At 48.2% G+C, this 17292-nt stretch overlaps 6 protein-coding genes across 6 annotated transcripts; 2 read left to right on the top strand and 4 right to left on the bottom strand.

Moving 5' to 3' along the window:
* Positions 1–209: 209 nt before the first annotated feature.
* On the bottom strand, positions 210–5388 carry BKA67DRAFT_665755 (uncharacterized protein; the record flags this gene model as incomplete). Its single annotated transcript, XM_046108581.1, has 3 exons — positions 210–637; positions 693–5030; positions 5095–5388. The coding sequence occupies 3 exons, from the start codon at positions 5386–5388 to the stop codon at positions 374–376; spliced, it is 4896 nt and encodes a 1631-aa protein (XP_045963049.1). The 3' UTR covers positions 210–373.
* Positions 5389–6106: 718 nt separating this feature from the next.
* BKA67DRAFT_529108 (uncharacterized protein) lies at positions 6107–6696 on the bottom strand (the record flags this gene model as incomplete). The annotated part of the gene is made up of 2 exons (XM_046099014.1): positions 6107–6119; positions 6236–6696. The coding sequence occupies 2 exons, from the start codon at positions 6694–6696 to the stop codon at positions 6107–6109; spliced, it is 474 nt and encodes a 157-aa protein (XP_045963048.1).
* Positions 6697–8248: 1552 nt separating this feature from the next.
* BKA67DRAFT_665751 (uncharacterized protein) lies at positions 8249–9170 on the bottom strand. The gene is made up of 2 exons (XM_046108580.1): positions 8588–9170; positions 8249–8514 (listed from the first exon to the last, which is right to left on the bottom strand). The coding sequence occupies exons 1-2, from the start codon at positions 9083–9085 to the stop codon at positions 8278–8280; spliced, it is 735 nt and encodes a 244-aa protein (XP_045963047.1). The 5' UTR covers positions 9086–9170; the 3' UTR covers positions 8249–8277.
* A 1289-nt stretch (positions 9171–10459) lies between these two features.
* BKA67DRAFT_1266 (putative sugar O-acetyltransferase) lies at positions 10460–11200 on the top strand. Its single transcript, XM_046094976.1, has 2 exons — positions 10460–10707; positions 10766–11200. The coding sequence occupies exons 1-2, from the start codon at positions 10607–10609 to the stop codon at positions 11004–11006; spliced, it is 342 nt and encodes a 113-aa protein (XP_045963046.1). The 5' UTR covers positions 10460–10606; the 3' UTR covers positions 11007–11200.
* A 3371-nt stretch (positions 11201–14571) lies between these two features.
* Positions 14572–15631, top strand: BKA67DRAFT_542947 (Sodium/calcium exchanger protein-domain-containing protein). Its single transcript, XM_046101163.1, has one exon. It carries the CDS (start codon positions 14704–14706, stop codon positions 15424–15426), a length of 723 nt encoding a protein of 240 aa, XP_045963045.1. The 5' UTR covers positions 14572–14703; the 3' UTR covers positions 15427–15631.
* A 56-nt stretch (positions 15632–15687) lies between these two features.
* BKA67DRAFT_589246 (kinase-like domain-containing protein) lies at positions 15688–16912 on the bottom strand (the record flags this gene model as incomplete). The annotated part of the gene is made up of 2 exons (XM_046104434.1): positions 15688–16123; positions 16194–16912. 2 exons carry the CDS (start codon positions 16910–16912, stop codon positions 15688–15690), a joined length of 1155 nt encoding a protein of 384 aa, XP_045963044.1.
* Positions 16913–17292: the final 380 nt, after the last annotated feature.

Here is a 17292-nt window from a genome sequence, read left to right as displayed (position 1 = left end):
TTATCGGCTTTAAGGAAAGCTATATAATCATCTTGATTATGTAGGTTTCCCATTTTGTGATGGACGTCGGGGCTGTTCGAGGCAAGATCAGATTACAAAGATTGACAAGTTTAGGAGCCCTTTTAGAACTTGATGTTTGTTGAAGGCAAGCAAACATCATCGTCATGAGATTCAGTAGACGTTAATAGGTCTTTATCAAATTAATTAATGACACATTTCTTGGCAAATCGCGCAGCTTTGATAGAACTAACAATGCGATCCGCAGACCTTGAGGCTGGGTTATCCACCAAAATATGCTATGATTTATGACGTTGGTTGGAGATATCTATTCAATCTATCATCTTTACCCGTAACCATCCAACCCAGGCCGCAATTATACCTTCCGCCTCCCCTTCGTATCGGCGCCCAAGTAGTCGATGGGGTTTCGGCAAAGAGGACATGTGTTCTGGTTGCTACTCTGGAACCACTTGTATAAACATGTCCGGTGGAAGAGATTTTTACAAGTTCCACAGCGCTTATCCGGCATCGTCTTGTCGCTGCTGATGATGCTGTAGCAGATGGCGCACTCGCTTTGGCCCTTGAGCGCACCGGTAATGTTGCGCTTGAAGACCGCCAGACCATCGATAAGACTTCCGCCCTGTGAAATTGTTAGTCGCGCAGATACTTGGGTTTTTGAATACGAAAAGACTGACCGAGAATGTAATGACACCCTTCGTTGTCATGATCCAACTTTGCCATTTTCGTTCATTGACAGCAACGCGGTTGACCCCAACCACTGCAACGGACTCGAGTGGGAAGGCTGGTGGTATCTTGATCGCGATCGAAGCTTGAAATTCGTCGACTTCGTAACCCGCAGTAACCTCTTTTGCAGTCCTGCTGATCTTAACAGCCAACTCCTTTTCATCATCTGCTGGTGGTTCCTGCTCTGATGCCCACTTGGCTACATCGTCAAGTGCCTCAGATACAATGATTGGAGAAAAGTACTTGACCATCCAGTCTTCCACCGCGATTTTGGTTTGCTTAGATCGACAGTCTGTATGCCAAGACTTGAAAAGCCCAGGCACAAATTTCAGCACCAAGTAGTAGAGGTGTATTAGCAGCCATTGCATGTTCCTTTCTTCAGTCTCTGATTCTGCGAGCTTAAGATCATAGTCTCGAATTTGCTCGACTGTAAAGTTCGCTCGGTCAAGGTTTAGCCCATGTGCAGCGGAATGGCCAAGTACATCGAATGTGAAGTTCATCAGAGGTCCGATATAGTTAGCGTTCTTAAGGTTATCTGCATAGTCTCCGCGAACCTTGAAAGAAGCTGTACTAAAAGCGTCAAAGACAAGATGCCACGTAAGAAGATAAGAGCGAATTGGGGTAGGGAATTGGGCCAATGCTTCATCCGAATAGGCTTCCAAAGTAGGCGCTTCGAGTAGAAGAGAAAGCAGCTCGTCAGGAAGCTGAGCAGTCTTCTTGTCGAGAAGAACGTCCACAGCGAGTTGTTCCTGCGTCGCCGGTAAGGCATTGTGTAGTATGGTAAAGCTTGCAGTTTGAATGGCTCTCGAGTCTGATGCTACAAGACTGTACAAGTCAGAGAGATCCTTGATGTGCTCGAGAGGAAGTCTCTCAACTTGTCTGCAAACTATGGCGTCCACCATTTCGAGGGGTTGAGTTTGCCTATCGCGGTCAAGTTTGAGCAGCTCAACCAATGCCAACGATCTCTCCTCGGCTGTTGTTGATAGAGCTTCAACCAGATCGTCATTAGGTTCTTCCAATGATTGGATAGTTGTAGACAGTCTTAGTGTGGTGTGTATAGAAGGGAGCCACTTGTTCAGCTCCTCAGCCGTCAAATTCTTCGTCCAGATATATACACAGAATCCAATTGCACGTTCCCAGTATGATCCATAGACGTCCTTGATACAAGGTAAGAGATATAGCAGACTTCGACAAGTCTCTGCTGCAAATCTGTAGTCCACATCCTGGGGAGCTTCGAGCCAAGACGTAAGTTGCTTGACTGCAAACACGAGACGGTTATTCGCTACAGGTAAATCGCCGGACTCGTAGATTGGCATACATGCATTCAATAGAACTAGGGTCGCCAATGATTTGTCCGTATTCAGTGTCGCGCCGGCAGCATCACTGACGAGTCGATTGCAGAGATTGCTGATGACCTTGAGGGGTGCAAGTGTCGCACCAAACCCACTTAAAATAGCCACAGCAGGCAAAATGGTCATAGGTGTGGACTTCAGAACATCCAAACTTGTTAGCCATCCCTCAGCGCTAGAGGGGAAGCCATGTTTCTCGGAAAGATTCTCAAAGAGTTGGCTCAATACCCGTGCACTGTAAAGTCCGAAAGGTGTCAATTGTTTGGTGCTGTCGAGGAGCTTAATGAAGATATCGTGCACCAGACGGGATTTTGGGGATCCGGACTCTGCGCCTTCTCGCCAGGATGACGCTTCTTCAGTCAACATATCAAAGATGGTTCGGGAAGATGAGATCAGATTTTCGGCATCGGAGGGTACGTCGGCGCCAGTTTTCCATACACTGCCATCTTGGAGCACAGCTAGTTGATCTGCCGTAACCTCGGCGGTGATAGCTGTCAAGATGAGCAGCTCAGCTTGCTTGCTGACCGGCAAAGCATTTTTCCACTCTGATTGCATGAAGCGGATAGTGTATTGGGCCATACGACCAGGAATAGAGCAGCCATTTCGGTCGCGCTTGATCTTGGTTTCTTTAGCTTGTTGTGGAGGAGGGATTAGGTAATAGGCGCCTCGAAGACTACTGGTAAGAGACAAGGACGGGTCAAGCGCATTCCTGTCCAATAGGCTAAGCAGTTCGTTCTCCCAGACACTCGTATCGGGTATTATAGAGGTTGCAAAATCTTCTCCATCCTGGACTTGCGACGCTTGGTGGATCAGAGTGTCGACACCAAGAGAAGATGTGCTAGCATCGTTGAGGTTCTGGGAAATAATACCAACAAAGTTAGCAGATCCGCCAGTGGTCGGCTGGCTTAGAAGGGATCTCAATGTCGCGACACCAGAGCTGTCACTTCTTTCAGAGAGGCTCAAAAGGCTCGTCATCAGACTCATATGAACTTGTTCTCCGGACAGAAGTTCAGGCTTCTTTTGCGCCAACAGAAGTAGAGACTTGATCACTCTGGAACCTGGTTGTTTTGCTAGAAGCGCTGTAAGTTCTTCGGCTAGTCGTTGCCCCGTTTCCCTATCGAGCACGTCGAAAGTTATAGCGGTATCGAAAACAGCCCAAGACTCTGCCGGCGCATCGCTTGTAGCACAGTAAATGCATTTCCGTGCAACTACACCTTGCACCTGGGGCAATTTGTGTGCCAATTTCGATCCAGTCGGACTTGACAGCAGCGTCGTCAGAGCTTGCAGAATCTCGGTGGAACTGTCGTCATCGACCAAGGAAACCAGAACTTCGATGCTTGCCCGCCATATCGTTTCAAAATCTTTGTCTCTTCCGGCAATACTCCCCAAAGAGTTAACACAGGAGAGTATGTATGGCGCACTCGGTGACTTCAACAGAGCAGGCAAATCATCGGATACAGCAGCCTCCAACTCCCGCAATACCTCGCCTGTTGATGCCTCGTTGCTCTGGAAGAGTGATTTGCTGTCCTGAAATGCCGATGCGATTGTCGCTGCGGCCCCGAATGGTTTCAGGTTGCGTTTTTGCAAGAGATCGAAAGCTTCAAGAATCAAGCTGAGCGATGGCTGCTGCACTGGCTTCGCTGGGATGGGGCGATTCGAATTCACAGTCTGTGCATGAGCCTCCAGTATTTTGCCCGTCAAACCGAACCACCGATTGCCTTCATCTGCGATAGCCTTTTGGGACTTTTGGAAGTCTTTCGAGGCTTCAGGGAGCGAGTCACGTATCCGTGACGAGAACTGATCCTTCATCTTCGACCAGTGTTGTGTACTTGCTTCTCTGACCTCGGCGTTTGGAGATGCCGCCGTTGCGGTGTAGGCCTTCAGAATCGGGACTGGACTGCCGACTGACCATTCTGGTCGTTCCGGGAACAGGTATTGCTCGATGAGAGGGAAAATAGAGTCTTGCACGAGTTGAACCTGTCCGCTTGTCAACTTGTCCACAAAGAACCTCCCCAGACTTATGTAGCAAGTCCAAGCATTGACCGCATTATTTCGAGGCTCTTCTCGATTTGTGATGCCTGACTTCAGTGACTTCATGAATTCAATTGCTCCTTCATGATCTGAAGACACAATTTCAGATGGTAGAGAGCTCAGTAATTGGCTGAGTGAGTCCCAGAAAATAGCGGCGCTACCCTGAGAACCCTTTTCGAGAAAGCCCTTGAGCCGGACTGTTGGGGCTTTCTTGCCACGATAGTCTGATGTCCAGATTGTGGGAAATTGTTCTGTCAAGGCGATCAGAGTCTTGACAAATTCCACGGCAGAACCGGTCTGGTTGCTCTTCAAGCCCTCGGAGATGTAGACCTTGCTCAAAAGCCCCAGGTTGGCCTCTATAGTCTCAGGACGCTTCTCAATACAGGTCGCCACGATCTGAGAGGCCAGCCTTCTCACCACAGAATCGTTGACCAGTGCGCTTGTCCAAACCTTGTCGACGCCAAGGAAATGATGGTAAGTATCCTGGTACTTGTCGAGATCGACAGTGTCCATCTTCTGCAGCAGGTTCAGCACCAGTGCTAAGCTGCTACCCAAAACCCTATAGTATTTCGCTTCGGCATCATCGGTACTTGTAGATCGCTCATCGCTAAGGGTATCGGGAGTTTCGAGGATTGCGTCCGAGGCGTACTCGAGGATCTGAGGTTGGCACTTGTTCCAGAACTGAAGGGTCTTGTCGGGAGTCGTCAGAAAAGATGACAGGCCTTCGGTGGCAGCTCGCGACACGCCTCGATCTCTGTCGAAAGTGCCGGCGATCCAGGTTGCGACGATCTTGGGTACACGTCGTTCCATGCGTCTCCTCGCCGACTTCATCAACTCAAGCTGCAGGGTATGGGAGAGTTCGCGCACGCGGCGGGCGTTGTCGATCGAGATTCGGGGGTATACTTGGACCTAGACATGTCGCACGTGAGTGAGTATACGGGGGTTGCGAGGGCGACATGACCGCAGATCTTACCCAAGCCTCCAGTACCGCGTCTTCGGTGCCGCCATTCTGTTGGTGGGGATGTGCTTCCACATAGGTGAGGAGGTCTTCTAGTGCTTTTGTCTTGGTGGTCGGGTCCTTCTTGAGCAGGTTCTTGAAAGAGACCACGGCATTGGCATCTGAGATGGCAGATAAGTCCGGGGGTTCGGTTAGATAGGACAGTTTGCTGCCGCTGGAAGCAGAGGAGAAAGCTCCGAAGCCACCGGAGGCCACGCTACCAAAGGCTTTCCCACTCGCGGCAGTCGATTTGAAGCCTCCACGTTTCATGTCGTATGTTGTAGCAAAGACTGAAAAGCACGGCGCAATGTTCGTCGCCTAGAGCGCAGCGCAATGAGGAACGAGGGCTTTTGAGATTTTGGGACCTCACCTCAGTGTCCTAGACCCCGCGGTGGGGTAGAGATATCGACGTCAGAGTCCAGGTCGGACTGTCCTCTGGCTAGGTTAGTGTGTACCTAGACTGCAGTAATCTAGGTCAGGTTAACCTAGTATCTTATGTAAGGTTACCAGCGCTCAAGTACTTTTCTTAGTACGGATCCGTACTGACCCGACGATGGCGCCAAAACGAAGATTCTAAGAGTTAGAGAGAAGAGCAAGATGGATGGATAAGCATCGCATCACAGTACATGGCAAAGTTGGAGAAAGACGTCCCCCAACTAACACAATCGCGAGATGTCAACAAGAGCTACTCATATTGAGCGTCGTATGTGCATGTACACATCTGGCCGTTGACTCATTGGCCGCCCTGGAGATTAGCGCTAACTTCCTGTGCCATGGTAGTTACTTAAGATCACAGCACTTCTGCAACACCCTGCCTCTAGACTACATAGAACAAACACCGAGAGGCACCCAAGGATTAGGAATTGTGTAAACTTCACCAAACATGGGCACTAACAGTTCGATACAAATAATAGGAATATCTTGTTATTCTATTTCAAATCTTTCCATTTTCATTTTCAAATTCTCTTTATTACATTTCCGTGGACGCTTACTTCTTTTGCCTACCCAGAACAACAATACACACAACTCCTAGTGCTGAGAGAGCATTGTGCAATCCTCAATCTTATAACCTCACCTACCTCGCTCTTTTCTTGTGAGATGGCTTTCCCCCACTTACCAGGCAAAGTCTCCGGACCCGCCACGAATCAGAGTTCGACCCATGAGAGACTCCCGTTGGACTGGCTCCTGGACTGGCTCCAGGACTGGGCTCGCGGGTTTTGCTGTTTGCGCTGCCATTTCGCAGCGAGGCTGAGGCTTTTCGAGTTTCACATCCATCTCAAGCTCATGATTGTTGTGCGATGCGCATTCGACATTGCCGTGCTCATCCATGTCTGTGCCGATTCCGGTCTTGGTAGTATCGGAGTCGGTGTCGCAACCGATGGCGTTGTTGGCCGATGTGTGATAAATCGAAGGCTTACTGAAACCTGTGTCGACAGGGCTAGACATGTACCCACTATGCCTGATAGTCCTGCCCTGGGGACTGACCGGACGAGTAGGCTTCGTGATTTGATGTGCGTAAGTTGGTAGCCCGACATCAGCCTCCGCTCTTTGACGCTTGGAAGGAGACTTAGCATCCATATCTACGTCGTCACTATCGACAGAAATACCCTTTCATTTTAAAGTTCCACGTAGAGTAGAACCAGCTTGATGACCATAACCACCACTACCCGGGGGTAAATTAGGCTTGCCATCACTCGAGAGTGTATCCAAAGGAGCACGGCAACACAGGGGGTTATCTACAGGAGGCTGCACCTCTGAAAACACGCCAGAATTGCTACTGCAACTGCGAAGCTGTAACCTCGCAAGCTGTGATTTCAACTTGTTGATCTCGCACTGGTGTGCATATTCTTCTTCGTGCAGCAGTGTCCGGAGATCCTGGTTCCTTGTCTCGAGCTCGTTGACTTTATTTTGCTAATATAGGTTTATGACTTTGGGGCCTGTCTTCTGTCATCTCGTCGTCGCCATTGCAGTTGTATTCGAACTCGTTTGGCATTTTGCTGCAATCCCAAGCCTGACGGTTCTCGAAGACTCGCACCCGCCTGTCGAGCATTTACTAGTAGGAAGTTCGCTGTTCGTCCCTCCCCATCAGCTGCTCGTTGACGTATCTCTCGAACCCGTTGATGTGCTCCTGGATCTGTACCTTTTAACGTCGGATACCCCCACCTCGTTCTGCTCGAGCAGCTCGAGGATCCTCAAGATCCACTATGCGGTCAATCACGGTCGTCGCGTTGTGCGTAGCAGTGATGATAAACCTCGCGATCGAGTGTTCCAGGAACTCTAGCTCCGAGTTGAGAGCTGAAATCTTCACAATGCAATCGCAATCGTTTGGACGCGACACTTCATGTTCGACACAGCTGGATCCCGCACAGTTTCCGTCAGAACTCGACGATGAAGTAGAACAATATGACAATGAGATGCCTTCAGCGATGGCTTGAATCTTGCTCTGCCGCGTCTTCTTCGCCTTTGCTTTCGGGGCGCTCTGCTTCTTGACGACTCCGGATGGGCTGGCATGTTTCAAAAATGGGCCAGGGCTCGCGCTGGTGGCGGCGCTTCGTGTTTTTGCTCTTGTCATTGCCACTGCCATGCGAATTTGTTGACTACCTTGAGGTAATTTTATAGATGGGAGAGATAACACAACATGGAAGTATTGTTTCTGTATGGGTAAACAAGAACCAAAGTCAATGGATTAGTGTCGGTGAGTGAAGAATTTTCTTTTCTCAGCCGTGGCCCATGGCTACTTTGAATATGTCATGACTGTCATAAAAAGAGTACTTAATAGTGAATGAAGATGTTCTGGTAAAAAAGTACTTGGGCTATTCTACTGCATTGCGGGACAAAGCATTGTGTGTAGGGATGTGTATCCGGGTCTAAACAATATTATTGTATCCCGTAAAAACCAGTAATTGACTGAACCCCTGGATTCATTGGATGATATGCGCAATTGGAACAGCTGGTAAATGACCGTGCAATGTTGCGATGCTTCGCCTGTGGTGGCATCGCGGGTAGTCCGGGGAAAGACTTATTCAAAATGGATACTCTGTGTCTATAACCACATGATCCCATAGCAATACCTATGAATGAATGGTTAATCTAGATTCTAAAGGTTGGAGAAGCTGGGGCAAAACAAAAACCCGTCACCATCGTTGCCTATAACTATGATCAATGAACGCTACTATCCCCGAGACACTCCCCCAATGTCACTAGCTTATATCCGTAACCCCTCGCCTCGTCGATCATGTACTTGGTGAAAGCCTCCACGGTTCCCTCATGGGTATCGTGGACGAGCACAATGAAACTGGAATTCTTGGGACTGGACGAGTTCAGTGCGCTGCTGAAGGTGTTGCGCGATTGTGCATAGTCTTCCTCGTAGTCCTTTGTATCGAGATTGGCTGTAACCTGTATGGGACGTGTGCGTGTGAGCCAATAGAAATTCACCAGCTGGTACAACGTCAATGTAAGGAGAACATACAATATGATAACCCCAGCCCGCCATGTCCCTCTGACAATCCTCAGTGCATGAGAAGAAGGGTGGTCTCATGTACCTGGGCGTGTAGCCGATAATGTCCTCCAGCGCCGAGTCGAGCCGGAACATTTCATCCATCCGCTGGTCCCTTGACAGCAGGGACAGATCCTTATGCGACCACGTGTGGCTACCGACATGGTGACCGCTGGCATAGGCTTTCTGGAGTATCTGGGCGTTGTTGGGATTCGTAATGGGGCCGTTAACATTATTACCATTGACGAAGAACGTGGCGTTCACCCGATTGTCCTTGAGGATCCCCAAGAGTTCTTCCGTGTATGGACCAGGACCATCATCGTAGGCCAGTGCTACCATGCCTGGCTGATTGCATTCCATAACGGTGGTCCCTAGGGGGTTCGTCGATGTGTTTATTTGGTGGCTGGTTAACATTGCATCGACAGGCGAGGAGAAAAACAGCAAAAGCTTCTCTAGAAGGGGGAAACTCATCCTTACAAAAGCTTAGATACCAAAGTGAGTGTGAGTGTGAGTGTTTCAAGGAATGATACTTTGGTTGTTGACTTGTCACAGAAACGAAGGGCACAGAGGTGTATAAATGGTAAAGCAACGCTGGGGTGTAGAATGTGTCACAAACTTCAAAACAGTCCTCGAATCAATACATGGTTTCCTGCATAGAGAATACGAGGCAAATTGTATTATTAGCTCTAGTCATTGGGCTCGACATGCACATGGATACGCTGAAGCTTGATCATATGTATTTGCCAGCGACAGGTACAGCTTAATTGTTAGACACGACTAGCCGTAGAGCACAGCTGCGTTAGCACAGTCGAAGTCCATAGTTTGAGACGCCCTACACATCAAGTCGAAGTTGTTTTCTCTTGCAATAGACTGCACGATAAAAAGCCTTTTCACGATGTCGAGATACTGTTACTGGGGTAACATATTGTTTGAGAGTCAATTGAGTTTGAATCAGTCCAGGGTTTGGTGATTCGCGGATGAGGATAGTTTGGGCCTCACCTTGCCGAATACCTCACCCAGCCAGTTGTCTCATTCGAACGCTACAATCGTTGTAGAATAGAAGACAAGTAAAACACGACAGCGGGATACATTGAGGTACTGAACGTGGGTTTGGGATCGAACCACTGTGGATGATCCAAACCAAAGATCACTAATCTCGACACCCGCAACCTTGACCTTGGTGGTGCAAAACCATCAGAATGTCCGAAGTTAAAATCCAGGTCAAAGTTTCCGGGTATTGCAATGACCACTGCAAATTTGAAGACCTTGTTTACTATCGCCTCGACAAATTCATTTCGTAATGTATGGTGGCGGCGCCACCTTTAATACCTTGGGAAAAGCTGCGCTCGATTCTCAAGAATTGTGCCATTGGTTTCTCATCAATGTCAAAGATCCTGCTGAGAATTGTTGGAGCCTGAAATAGATGATTCGCGCATTTTCAAATTGCTCGGAGTCCTATGCTTATGCATTCAAGAGATGAAACGAATTCTATCGTACCCACGGGAGATCATCAACAGCAGACTTCGCAAACGTGTCTCCAGCGATATCAAATGGTGGCAGAGTAGATCTTAACAGCAACATCCCCGCGAATAAATTCGTTGCTTAAGAGTGGATGGTAGATAAATTCTTTTATATAAAATGTGTGGTCATCTGTGTCCGAATGGACATGTGAAAGGAGCAGATATTGTTTCATGATGGGCAGCCGTGGAATCCAACGACGTTACCAGTTGATGTTGCCAGCTTTCCGAATGGACATTTGAGCCGAAATTCAGCCATGATAGCGTCTGTCGGCGGCTGTTAAAAACTGTATTCGGCATAGTGTAGGCATTGTGCTGGGCATCATTAGTGGGGAACACGTTGAGGAGGGACAACTGTTATAAAACTTTGGAGCCCGTAAGATATCCATTTGTATCTTCTTCTGTTTCTGGTAAGAAACACAATAATTTCTTCAGTTCTGATACCGGTAAAATTGTATTCCTTGAATCGTTAAAGATGGCCAGCAAGGAAAAGGACCCCCAAGCCATTGAAACGGCGAAGAAGCTAGCGAATGTGCCATGGTGTGATGATTACGAGAAGATGATATCGGGCAACTTGTCAGTATAATCCCTGTAGAAGATTAGATTGAGATCAATCATGACTGACATACTCCAGATATAATTGCTTGGCTCCCGAGTTGGTGCAGGGCCGCTTCAAGGCACGTCGTTTTATGCACATGTACAACAATCACTTTCCAGATGATGCTACACCCGAATCGCTAGAGAATGATAGGTTCGAAATGTTGAAGGGCATCATGGGTGGAGTGGGAGAGGGAAGTTTCATTGAACCTCCTATCAGCATCGACTACGGGTGCAACATCATTCTGGGAGAGCGCTTCTACTCCAACTTTAAGTAGGTGCATCTTTTTCACAACGCCGCAAATCGATACTTATATTCATAGTTTGGTCATCTTAGACTGTGGCCTCGTGAACATAGGAAATCGAGTGATGTTTGGACCGAGTGTATCTATCTTCGCAGCGACTCACGAAACGGAGGTTCAGTCGCGCAGAGACTACATCGAGTATGCCAGACCTGTGGCTATCGGCGACGATTGCTGGATAGGCGGCAATGTTACCATCATGCCTGGCGTGAAAATTGGAAAGGGCTGCACAATAGGTGCTGGTTCTGTTGTCACAAAGGACATACCTGATTTCTCGGTCGCAATTGGATCACCAGCCCGTGTTGTCAAGAAGGTCGAAGCTGTCCCAGATATTTGACATCCCGGGATAAGCTAGATCAGTTAGCTATGCACTTAATTGCATCAAAAGTCTAGCCCTAGTGTTAAGGGTCATAGCACTATACTTCGAAAATACCATGCTTATAGAACTCATCGTCCGCTTTCTCCGTCAGTTCAAATGCTCAGGTTGAGCAATCGCTTTTCCGTCGACTATAGCTTTCCTCCAAATGCATCAACACGTTGAATTCCCATTGAATTAGCGTGGCTGTGGTGCGCCTGCTACAAAGTTCTCGACGGACACGTTCGGGTACCACCTCTGCTGGGCTCACATCATACTGGTCAGCTGGAGCAATACAAATGCTGAACTGATATAACTTGGGCAGCTTTGAAGCCTCCAAACGATTTTCTATACATTGAATCATATACCATACGCTTTCCAGAAAATAGACCTTGCAATCGAGGGTGTCAGCGTTGCTGCAATGAAGGTCCTCGAGAATTTAGCCACTTAACAAATCGTCACCTGCTCCTCGGTCGGAAACAAAATCAACGATCCCCAACTGCCGAGGGACAATCCCATATGGCTACTTCCTCTGCTATCCACTGTAATGGTCGTTCACTAGAGTGATTGGTTGGAGAGTACGTGTTAGCTGGAAGTCTTGGACATCATTTGATTGTGATCGCCAAGGTGCCCTGATACGGGAATGCTTACCTGAACCGACACTTGCCAAGCCTTTGAAGTTTTGATAGAAACCTGTAAGAACGACGTGTAATTTTAAATTAATACATACAAACTGGTAAAATTTATATGGCTGCATTCAAGGCTTAAAGCTGTGGCCCATAAGTTTAGAAACTTGTTCAAGTTCTTTCGATAATTCTCTTTTAAGTAGGGACGATCTTTTGTGAGATTCTCCCAGCTAGATCGGAATGTTTAGAATTTGGGAGTATATCACCCGTGAAGTTTCAAGCATCAGAAGGTCAACGACAATAACGTCAATCATGACAAAAGTATCATCTATCGATCTGGAGTGTAGAGACGAGCGGGTGAATGTAGCAATATATGACTTCAAATGTAGTTTACATGGGTACATCCACACAATTGTGTTGACTAAAGGATCAACGATACTGTCCAATAAAGAGCAGCGGTGATCTCGTAAGCAACACTTGGCAATCATACAATGTAGCTAGTAGAATCTTCTTGAGGATATACACAAAACTGGACAATACAAGATAGCCAAACGTATTATGACCCTACTAAGTGCGGTATATTCTTCGCACGTAGCTCAGTGTCTAGTTTAGTCACAATTTTTACATGTAGGCCTAGATACCGAAGTTGTGCATCGAGGCTTTGTTTAATTGCTCGCCAAGAGCAGCACGACTTCACAAAAGCGTACAACATCGAATATTTACACGTTTTCGAGTTGTCTATGTTAAAATGCGATACTAATGATAGACCGCTAGGGATAAAACCCTTGAGGAAGAGCCCTGGAATTTTTGATATGGCGATGTGGCCATCCGAAGCCAGCCCATCAGCGACACAGTCAGCACATCGATCACACGATTCTGTGTGTTCCAAAAGCGTGACAATCAAAAGTCAGGCACAAACAGCGCGCTCTTGTGTTGTGAATATGATTGTAATATTCTGTTAGAACAAGCTACTCCAAGCTTTACGCCAAGCTGGCGGTTGATCTTGGTCAATTATCTACCCAGCGAGCCCAGCTGCCCAGACGCCAAAGTGTTGCTTGAATTAAGCCACGCGTGTAAGTGGAGTTTCGGGATGTTCCGAAGCAACATCCACACCGACTACCAGCCAGTGCTAGAAGGTGGTTGATGACAACCACGCTCTGACTAAGTTTCGCTGTTGGAACGTCAAGGAAGGAATGATTACCTGTCCAGTATGCTGTATGATAAAAGGCAACCCATGGGCGGACTACTAAGAAGATATCGTAACTGCAGAGAACTAGCAAATTTGACTACCGCTCGTAAATTGGAAAGAACAATCGAGACCAGCGTGCCGATCTTCAGATTCAGGGGTCGAGATGCAGAGTGACGCAATTGTTTTTCTTAGCGACGCGATTTAGATCCATCCCCGGAAAACCCACTGAAGCTACGGATTGCCTCCCTTATTTTAATGTCCCACATCTGCCATCTCAACCTTGAATCGGTGGACTTGAAACGTACGCCAAGACGATGAAATGCCAACTGCACCATTCAGAAGACGCCCTTATGACTACGCCGAGCCGCTTGTTGTGAAATTGGAAAGACCGATTTGATCAGCCTTTTCCCTGTTTTGCAGCAAATGCAGGCATGACTTGGTTCCAATTGAATTGAGACCTGGATCAAACTTAGGGCGTTGTTAGTGTTTTTGCTGATCGTGTCTGACTACAGATTACCATAAGATGAGTTATTGACCCATCACTGCATCTTCACTGCAGAGGCCGCCCCTCTAGTTTCCGCAATTTCTGTTTCAAGCGAAGCCATCATTGAATACCATTTAGTTTCATTTTGGACGTGATTTGTCTTCCGTTTCGGCAACTTCAAGGCCTACCAAACAATGAATTCGAGATCTTCAGGCCGAGGCGACGGTGTGGTCCACGAGAAGAGCCCGCGCTTATCTTCTCATCACAACTCTCGCGATCAAGCCCTCCCCAAACACCGAGGCGATATCGTGAACGGAACTCACCATGGCGGTAGAGGGCGGAGACGTGGCGTGCGTGTGAAGACCGCAGGCGAAAGTGGACGAAGAGGAGTCGACCCATTGCACTTCTTTAAGATTATTTGGTCTTCAACGAGTTATCTTTCCCGAGCCGTCAACATTCTCTGGCCATTCGTGCCAGCTGCAATTGCCGTCTACTACACTGTCGAAGAACAACATACACTCAAGTTCATCTTGCTCTACATTGCCATGATTCCCTGTGCCAACCTCATCGGTTTTGCTGGACAAGAATTGGCAAGAAAGATGCCCCCCGTACTTGGTGTTCTGACTGAAACAACGTATGTCACCATCCAGCCTGTAGGTTCGACGTGAGCTAACTTTGACGGTGCCGCTAGCGTTGCCTCATTCGTCGAGATCATCCTGTTCGTACTGCTGCTTGTTCGAGGATCGCAAACAGGAACCTACACGCTTCTGACCGGTGCAATCCTTGGGTCAATCTTGGCAAACATGCTGCTCTGCCTAGGAACCTGTTTCATTGCATCAGGTATCAGACGAGACGATGCAACTTTCGATGAGACCATTAGCGAAGCCGGAAGTGGTCTACTTCTCACAGCGTATGACTCATCTATACCCCTCAGCTACTTTACTGCATGCTGACCATTTAACAGCGGTGTGGGCTTAGCGGTGCCGGCCATTTTTGAGCGTTCAACAAGCGATCTTGGCATGACCCAACAGGAACTGGACTCAAAGCTCATTAGTATCTCGCGTGCTATTGCAGTCCTGCTGCTTCTATCATATGCTCTTTTTGTATGGTTCCAAACCCGTACACATCATGGCCTTTTCACCAAGATGTTTGAGAAAGACGAGGAAAGAGACCACGATCGCGCGAAGGATGCACGGAAGCCGAAGCTGACCTTGACCGAATGCATACTCGCTCTGGCCGTCTCTGTGGCATTGGTGGCCATCATTGCGGTCAACTTGGTTCACGAGATTGACCCCATAATTGAGGAGCACCATATCACGGATCCTTTCATGGGTCTTATCCTTGTACCGCTTGTCGAGAAACTGGCAGAACACCTTACAGCCATTGATGAAGCCTGGGATAACCAAATGAACTTCGCGCTAACTCACTGTGTCGGCGCAACTCTCCAGACCGCTCTGCTGGTTACGCCATTGATTGTGATCATCTCTTGGTGCGCGCAGTGGGATTTCAGCTTGGACTTTCAGATCTTCGACATGGCCATGCTTCTCTTGTCCATAATCACTGTCGGTAACTTCCTTCGTGATCAGAAGTCCAACTACTTGGAGGGCTTCTTATGTGTCGCCGTCTATGTCGCTATTGCCGTCGCAGCATTTTACAACCCCGGCGCCCATGCAGCTGAAGCCGCTGCCTCAACAAGCGAGACAGCTGAGCACCTGATCGCCAAGGTTGTTGGCTCGCTATAGCACCGGGCCACAGACATGATTCTTTTACTTAAATGTTTTTGACTATTAGAACAGAGCGAGCAAGGAGTTAGCTGGTGTTTGACTTGGATTCGGATTACTTGCAGCCTTGCTGCGGATACACGCTGAGCACCTCGAAAACGAATTTGAAATTGTACCAAATGGCTAATTAGAGTTTACACTACCCGATGAAAAAATAATGATATAGTACCATGAAGTTCTAGTATAACTTGCCAATAATGGTGGGTCTCTTCTCGCTGTTCATCATGACTTCGTAACGCCTCTGTCATTTACGACGAAGAGAGACGCCAGGCCACTGCCCTCAAAGAACTTTCGATCCTTCTCCCATCCCTTGATGATAAAGTCCCGTCCGATGGTCAAGCCGGCTACAATTATTTCTGGGGGGATCACCTTTTGGGGCCGCCTTTTGTACCAACCAATCAGATGAACACCTACATAGATGGCAGTCCGAAAAGCCATCTCATCGCTCAATTTACCGTAGCCGTTGATAACACCTTCCATCGTGGATATACCAGCGGCGTTATCATTGAACACTTTCCGTTCATAAAGATCTCCGACAATTTGACCAAGGTCATAAGACCGGTGTCCGAATTGAGCAAACTCCCAGTCGATGATGAAGAGCTTGTTAGTCTCGTCTGCCACTGGCGGCTCTCTCCACGGTGTAGTAGGAATCAGAATGCTGTTCAAAGGTATGATGAGAACCAGTTCGACGGGATCATAAGTTGGGGGGTGGGAGGGCGCGAACTTACTTGCCTGTCCAAAAGTCTCCATGCACGAGTCCCCAGCTGTCACCTGACTCCGTCGATGATTTCTCAAACTCCTTCGCTATGGCATCTCGGATGGTCTCCAGAGTCTCCCGATAGCCATCCAAAAGCTCCGGGTAATTCTCGAGCACCGGTAGAAAGCTGCCGTAGGTATACCCGTACTTCACCTTGCGCATCGGGTCATTCTGCCACATCTGCGCCCGGAGAGCAGCCTGCTCAGGCGCTGAGGTCCATTCATGAAAAGACCGGAGCCACGACCCTAACTGGCGACCGATAAGCGCTGGGCTCGGTTGGGGTAGAAGCTTGTCCGCGTTGGCTGAATACAACACCCATTTGAACCCGTCGGTACCGGTGAAGTCCTCCAGAACCTGGATGTCAGTCTCTCGGTCAAACAGGCAGAGACGCGGTGTCGTGATCACGATGGATGTGGCAATATCAAGGGCTGTAAATCTGGCAAGCGCATTGAGCAGGGACTCCTCAAATGCCTGGTATGAGGCATGCGGGTCGGTGGAATGCTTGATTATGATGGTGCCCGCGGCTCCGTCCTGGGTGTGAATTGGCTGAGCGAGGACGCCGCGGAATACGAAGTTAGCGGGTCGGGTGCTTAGCTGCGATAGCGAGGAGCACGCATATGGAGTTTTTGATAGTCTTTGTAAGACTCGCTTGAAAATAAGGTCTTCCTCTGTCGGTTCCAAAGCCGTCATTGTGGCGGGATTTTGATCGATTGTTAGTGGAAAAGACGATAATGATTTAAGCGCGCAGGTTGTTGGTGAGATGAGCGTATTCATTGCTTGCGGTTTTGTTGTTTATGTACCCAAGGGCGTTTTGTGTGGGGTCTTGCTGCATGATCACCATACGGAATACATAGCTCCATGTACCATGCCATAAGAAGCACAGCGTGAGATCCGTTGGTGCAGGGGGTCTGCATTTGGGTTCATTGCATAATCAGGGTCCAATCAAGGCTTTGGAATTGGTCCAATTCATGTCTCCATATAGTTGACCCTCACGATAGAGTCGGCTTGTCTAACGCTATAACTCCCAGGAGCATGATTTTGTGAAGATCTTCGAGAGACTGGTGGATGAT

Source organism: Truncatella angustata, assembly GCF_020726525.1.
Source record: "Truncatella angustata strain MPI-SDFR-AT-0073 chromosome Unknown BKA67scaffold_1, whole genome shotgun sequence".
Taxonomy (NCBI): domain Eukaryota; kingdom Fungi; phylum Ascomycota; class Sordariomycetes; order Amphisphaeriales; family Sporocadaceae; genus Truncatella; species Truncatella angustata.
Note: the sequence above shows the minus strand (reverse complement) of the source record. Positions and strands in the feature narration are given on the sequence as shown.